This window comes from Cannabis sativa, chromosome 1 (assembly GCF_029168945.1).
Source record: "Cannabis sativa cultivar Pink pepper isolate KNU-18-1 chromosome 1, ASM2916894v1, whole genome shotgun sequence".
Taxonomy (NCBI): Eukaryota; Viridiplantae; Streptophyta; class Magnoliopsida; order Rosales; family Cannabaceae; genus Cannabis; species Cannabis sativa.
In genome coordinates, this window is record NC_083601.1 from 3,355,163 (window position 1) to 3,362,967 (window position 7,805).

Consider the following 7,805-nt stretch of genomic DNA (forward strand, 5'->3'; position numbering starts at 1 on the left):
TATTTCGCATAAGCTACAAATTAATGTTTGATTTTCAAGACATTTTTTTTTATTCATACACACACCGCTTCAGATGATCAACTAAATGAGAGAAATTAATATTACCCAACAAAGATGTCTTGGCCGGTAATGTTGGTACATAACATAAAATGGAAGCTGGCTGATGATGAGACTTCTCCTACTCTTCATTTCATTCATTTCTCTTCTCATATATAAATATATATAATAAATTTAAAAAGAAAATATAAAGTGTAGTTAGTGGGGTTTGAACCTTTACCCTCTAACCTATTTACCAACTACCTTAACCATTACACCAAGATTCCTATTATGTCTATAAATATCATCTTTTAATACAAATATATATTGTAACTAATTAAAATCCATATACGTTTTTTTCTCGATTTTTTTTTTCAGGGGGGGCGACTGCCCCCCCTCGCTACAATGTGGGTCCGCCCCTGTATATACAGTAGAACCTCTATTTAAGAATACTCTATTCAAGAATAACCTCTAATTTGTTATAAAAAAATCAAGTCCCGATTTGGGCCAGTTATAAATAAGAATAACCTCTAAATTGTAATTAGTTATACATTTTTTAAGTCCCGTATTAACAAAGTATACCTCTATATAAGAATAATTACATCTTAATAAAATATATATATATATGTATTTTGTAAATTTATTTATGTAAAATTAATAATTTTATTTTAAATTATAATACATGTATGAAATTATATTTACTTTAAAATATTTCTATTATGATATAGTATTAATGATTGTTTATTGTTATTATTGTTACATTGATATTTTTTGATTTTTTTAATTTTTTTTTCTAGTGTAATTCTATTTAGTTATAACCTCCCAATTAGAATATAATTTAGTTAGTCCCAAGTGTATTCTTAGATAGAGGTTCTACTGTATATTAATAATAACATTTATATATGTACATATTATTCGTTAATTTATTATGGCTGGTGTCTCTGCAGCTATCTCTGTCCGCTTATTTTCTCTCTTCCTATCCATCCCTATATGATTACATTAATCGCCCATCTTGCTATATGTGACGAAACATAGAGGCCATGATAAATTATATTTGCTTATGCGCTCATGAATGAAATGATTTGGTGTCTCTATATAAATATATATATGTATATGTATATAAAAGTATATATTATGTATGTATGCATAGCCCCATGTTGGCGAAAATTAAAACACACTATAAACATGTGTCAAGATGAGTCATGATTGAGGCCCTACCGAATAAATATACGTTTTAATTTTACTTGGCTTGTACACTAGCTTAGAATAATATATTATATATTGAAATTGCATATCCTGAAATTGCCACCCTTTCCAGTTAAGCATTCAAAATATATTACCATCGGTTTCTTACTAACTAGACGGGCTTGGGTGGTATAATTAATGTGTGGTCCCGCATAAAATTATTATGATCGAGTGTATATTATATATTATTTGAAAAATCTTAATGTGTCTCGGCATCAAGCTCAACCACAACAAAAGATGATATATCGAATAATCTGAATATAATATATTTCATTTAATAAATTAATTTAGAAACACTAACTAATTGTAGAGAAATATTAAAAAGTATTATTAGTTCTTAATACCACCTAAGGTATCATATTAGTATCTGAGTTACTTTAATAATTATTATAAAATATCACTACTATTACTAATACCTTATACAAATGCTCTAATTATATGATTTTAATTGCCATCATTTATTAAACTCTTTGTCTTTATTAATATTAGTAAATTCATTTGATTAAGATCGATCATGAATGTTCACCCAAAATTATTTGTTGTTCTTTAACATGATTTTTTTTATTTGGGTTCCTACATTCAGAGAATATATTAGTTAGGTTTTCAAATAGAATAAGTTAGATGTTGATTGTTAACATGAACATATTTTGTCAAAATAATATACACGAGCTGGTTCTTATAACTTTCAATGGTTTTCTCTTATATTTGTTTTTGCGCGCAGAAATATCGGGCTCTATATTCGAAATGGATGTGAAGTGAGAACCGACCTATATATAAATATATATCTATAAATGTATGAGGACAATTGTTCAGAAAATATATGTATGAGGACAGTTAGCTAGTGAAGGGTACGTACAAACATGAAAATCAATAATATACTTTTTTTTATTAAATTTACAAATACTTTTTTGGTAAAGGAGACGACCAGTGATCATCTATATATTCATGACAAGTAACAACATAGAGGTCCTATAAATAAATATATATATATATATATATTATATATTAAGCCTGTTACATACAAATTCTTCAATTCATTTCTAACAGCTGATGATCATTATATATATGATCTCTGATCAGTACAGTTTAGTCGTCCAACGTCTAAAGATATATTATAGATAATCATTACAAGGACTTAATTATACATATATATAAATATATATATATATAACTCATTATAATAAACCGATAGAATACTAAATGTATGTATACATACATATTAACGTAGCGTCATATTGTAGAGCTAGCTAGCCAGAATTAAGTATTGGGCAGTTAAAGTTATATCGTTCTAGCTAGTTTTATTATGTACAGAAATTCGTAGAATCATCATGCATGATTTTTTTTTTCTTTAATTAGAATGTAAAACCTACTTCATAAAATAGACGATTTATAGGTAATTAGTATATAATTACACATATACGTAATGCATGTATATATAATATATATATATATATATTACTTCCAGAGATCAATTTGACAGCTGGCAGAGTTGGACGTGGAGGCATTATTTTCAGGTACCATTTCTTGCTGCTTCTGATCCCAATTATGTCTTACGATTACATTTCCTCCCTTGGAAATAACACGATCATCATCATCCTGATCATTATCTTCATGGCTGAGTTGTGAAGCTACAAACTTGTCAAGGACTCGCCAATCTGTTAACTGATCATCCTGATCGTCCATGCCCTGCTGCTGGTTTAGATCATTGGTGGTATTAGTAGTAGTAGTAGTACTGCTACTATTGTTGTTATTATTACCATAAGCAATGCTTGCATGAAAGTTTTGGTGATCATCATGATGAAGAGTTAGTTGTTGCTGTTGATGATGATGATCAGCTAATTGATGATCATGTGATGATGATCTGAGAGAAATCGACGGCTGAAAAGCTGCGACGACATTGTTGTTGTGGTTGAGGAGTAAGCCGGTCGGGGCGGAGCTTGTTGAAGGGTGAAGAATGAGTTTTGGGGTCTCGAGAAGGGGAAGGAAGTGGTCGTGGGGAAGTAGTTGGTAAGGTAAGTGATGATGATCGAGTGGAGATTGTTCTTTCTTGCAATTGGGATAGTAGTGGTGGAGCAATTGGTAATTAGGCAAGCTATTTGATGATGAAACGACGACGTTTGATGAGTTGGAGTGATGATGATGGTGTTTTGGCGATTCCAAGTCTGGCATGAAGGAGACCTGGTCGTCGTACCAACATGGCGATTCGTGTTCGCTTCTACGCATCGATGTCGTTGCTATTTTCTTCTTGAAAACCCTACACACCACCCACCCTTCTTCCTGCACGCCCATGATATTAATATATTTGATCAAATTATATACAATATTAAGTAATATATATATATATATAAATTAAACACACAACTACATGAGACTATTAGACAAGAATTTATAATGTTGGTCAATAATAATAACTTAATTTATGCCCATATTTCACATGAAAATGCAGCTCAATATAAGAGTTTTATTACTAGATTTAACCAAAATATGTAAATTCAAAAAACAATGCCACCTAAAATGATACATTCGCAATGATTTTTATAGTTCACACGGTCACGGTTAGGGCGGAAAATTAACTCAAACTCCATAACAGGAGCATGGAATAAAAAGGTTTATTACGTCATTTTTTGGTTGATAGCTAAGGGGATCATTTTTGGATTGAAACACTAATTTGAGAATGACACAACAACAATGACCTAAACTCTTATATATTTATTACATGTACAAAGTGTATTAATTAATTAAGTTAATTAAATAGGAAACAACCATTAATATTGCTCATAAATGTGTCATAAAAAAATGTAAATATGTTAATGAGTTGAAAAATTAACTAAAATTAAGTATATTTTTTGTATAAAAACGTGTTAAACGGGTCGGGTCGGGTCAGTTTATTATAGTTGATCAATTTTGATTTATAGTTTTCTATACGATTTTGGCTATTAAATAAGTCGGGGTTGGGTTTGGCATTTGATATGAATAATATCAAATGCTATATTGACACCACACAAACACTATTGAACACAAATTGTCACCCTTAATTCACGAAAGTAAACAAAAAAATCCTATTGATAAAATTAATGGACACAAACAAATTAAATAGACCCATAAATATTTGTGTCCAAATTAATTAATATTGATTTATGTGTGAAGTGTACCTGAGGAGTGGCATTTTCATTTGTTTCAAGGCGGTATTCATGCATAATCCAGTCAGATTTTTGACCATTAGGGGCTCGGCCTTTGTAAAAGACTAAGGTCTTTCTCATACCTATCAAGTCATGCTTAGAATAAATGGCCTTGTCTCTTCCCGTTGCTTTCCAAAACCCAGCTACCGTTGCTCTATTCGTTCGGGTACCAGTTGGATATTTCTTATCTTTGTGGCTGAAAAAATACCATTCACTTTGTTCTTCTGACCCTATTTTGCATAATTCTGCCCAAAATATAATCAACCCATAATTACTTATTATACAATATATATATATTCATTTGTTTTTCCTTTAATTTGATCAACAATATTTATATACATATCTACCTTGAAGATCCCATGGCTCAATTTTATAGAGGTCAACATCTTTGATCACGTCAAGGTCAACCCTTCTTGAAGTAATCTTCTTACGAAGGTAGTAATCAACAAGCTCTTCATCAGTTGGATGAAATCGGAAACCAGGAGGAACATGTGAAAATGCATTCATGATACCTAAGCCTTTGAGAGAGATCACCTGAAATTCATTACAATAATTTTTTATCAAATATTAATTTGTACACAAAGCATTATGTATGATTTTTTATTTTTAGCTTTGGCGTTGGAAAATAAATTTCAAATGAAATATAAGTAAATGTACTTAGTGAATTAAAAGTTGTGAGCTTTTTATTTATTTTTTTGTACAATAATAAGTTAATTTTAAAAAAAAAAATGCATACACAAGCTATATGTATATGCACATAGCAAAGGCGACAAAAAATCATTTTTCTCTACAAATTAATTATTTGATATGTTTAATTTGGTGATATTAGAACTGAATATGTGTAAAATATTTATTAAATATATATAAATTCAACCATGATCAAGTATATATTTTTCTTTTCATTTTTTTGTTTAAAAAGGCTGTATATATATAAATGAAGTTGTAGCATGCTGATCACATGTCTAAGACTTATCATTAAAAAAAAAAAAAAGATATATCTGTCCTTTGCACAATTAGCTTAATGATGCACATGCGCAAGTCATGTCCATGGCATTATTTCCATGACAGAACAAAAGCAGTGAACATATATAAAATATAGTATATATATACATATATCTAATAATGCTATTATATATGTATTATCACATATATTAATTGGAATGATATATATAATTGAGTACACATCTTTAATTTAAACAGTAGTAAATCGCATTCAACACTAGCTAAATATGCAGAGTGAAAGCCTAAACTAAGAATAAAATGCACGTTTAATTTTTTGGAAGCTAAAGAGTTCTAGGATTGAAAATTACAAGTGATTATTTTTTTATCACCTTGACAAAATTACAAGCGCTTATATCATGAAGATCGATATTCCTTTTCTTATTATTATTCGATGCTAGCTAGCTAGCTATAAAGGTTCGATGTTATTGTTATGCGTTCAAACAAAAATGGGATTCATCACTTTAATATTAAACTTCTTTTTTTCAAAAATAAAAAGTCACATATTCCTATACAACTGATATATAAAGTATATAGTTTGTTGTTAGTAACGATAATTTCAATATCTTAAACAATTTCTTTTGGTGGCTAGTTAGCTTGACAACACTTTTCCATTAAAAGTGAAGAGAATAAAGTACAATTTGATGAAAAAAGATCATTGATGAGCTTTGGAAAAACAAACTGATCTTATTATTGATTTCAAACCAAATTCCTAATCAACCTCGATCGAGATGATCTGTCATCGTCATCTTCATCATCAAGGAAAGCATGAATATAGTATAAGATCATATCATACATACAAAAAAGAATAAACAAAAGATTAAGATATATATAGAGAGAGCTTACAGATAAAGCTAGCAAGAGAATATCAGTGTTGGTGATCTTTGTTAAATTCCAAAGATAGAGATCGATCTGGAGTTTTCCTTTGTAAAAAACCTTCTTTGAACAAGCAAATTCTTCCAAGAAAGCTGAATTGGTTGAACAAAAACTCAAACTGATCAGCGATCTCAGGTGCTCTTAATAATAATGTTTTCTGATCAAAACGATCCCACTTGAAAAAGCTAGCTTTACATATACAAAGCTATAACCAGAAAAATGTCCTTCCTAGTTAAATCAGACAGGAAAAAAACAAGACCAAAAACAAAAAGCAGTTCTAGTCATATGTGGTATATATATCCTACTACTTTTTAATATATCCTCGGAAATTGAAACACCCCAACTATGTTTTTTTTTTCTTTTTTAACAGTCTCAGGCTGTCTTTTTGTCGGGTGATCAGATCCCGAGGAAGAGAGAAAAAGGATAATAACCCAAGAAAGGGAAGAAATAACAAAAGCTGATCAGAGGAATGGAAGAAACGAGACCAAGTAGGTTTAAATATAGGATCAACTAAAAAACCCTAATGACACAAACATACAAATCAGACAAAAATAATAATAATAAAGAATATTAATAATGGATTATATATTGATTAGGAAAAAGACAAAAGGGGGTTATCTAATTAAGTAACTCATATATAAGCTCTCGTTTTCAGAGTAAGCTAGATTGGTGGCAAAGATTTGGCGCCAAAAAATTATAGGTGGCGGATTATTTGGTTTAAGGGAAGAGAATATTAAGGATCAAAGGAAAGCCACCGTCTACTGCCACCTCCACCCGCCACCGATAGAGACCCTAAATAGTAATAAAAATATTATAGCTATATGATATTATTGACAACAGTACTATATTGAGAGAGAGAGAGAGAGAGAGAGAGAGCGAGAAAGTTTGATAACGGTGGAGTCAGAATGAACTAACGGAACAGACCAATCACAGATCTTAAAAGCCTCCAGAAGACCCCAAAAAGAAACTATATATATTATATTAACATTTGGGATAATAATATTGGTGTGGGTGACGTAATGGAACAGCCAACAGAGCCCAAAAAGCTACACAAAAACACTCATTTCGATCGAGCTTTAATTTTATATTGGTGGGACCTAACCCTTATATAGCTCCTTCGAGCCCTCAAAACTCCATCTCTCTATTACCCTACCCAGTTGCATTGCACCATATGTCATTCCATAACCTTAACTGTAATAAAACTAAAGCGATTGATGTTATTGCTCTAATATCTTTTAATGTGTGTGAGTGAATGTTCTGTATGGTTATTCTGTTGGTTCTTGACACGTGTCATTCTGGGTCATGCTCTTTCTTAATTATGGCTAATTAGTAGTTATTAATTATATATTAATTATTATTGTACCCACACAGCAGGTTGTTCAGTGTACATTTTATGATTACTCCTAAATTATGTCTTATAACTGAATTTGGTATGGCCCCCCTTAAAAGAGTAGTGGTTCCATTTCGTTA

General features: G+C 30.5%; 1 protein-coding gene across 1 annotated transcript; it reads right to left on the reverse strand.

Moving 5' to 3' along the window:
* Positions 1-1,958: 1,958 nt before the first annotated feature.
* LOC115704795 (NAC domain-containing protein 7) lies at positions 1,959-7,385 on the reverse strand. Its single transcript, XM_030632003.2, has 4 exons — positions 6,306-7,385; positions 4,808-4,994; positions 4,434-4,705; positions 1,959-3,558 (listed from the first exon to the last, which is right to left on the reverse strand). The coding sequence occupies exons 2-4, from the start codon at positions 4,965-4,967 to the stop codon at positions 2,737-2,739; spliced, it is 1,254 nt and encodes a 417-aa protein (XP_030487863.1). The 5' UTR covers positions 4,968-4,994; positions 6,306-7,385; the 3' UTR covers positions 1,959-2,736.
* Between the last annotated feature and the right edge of the window lie 420 nt (positions 7,386-7,805).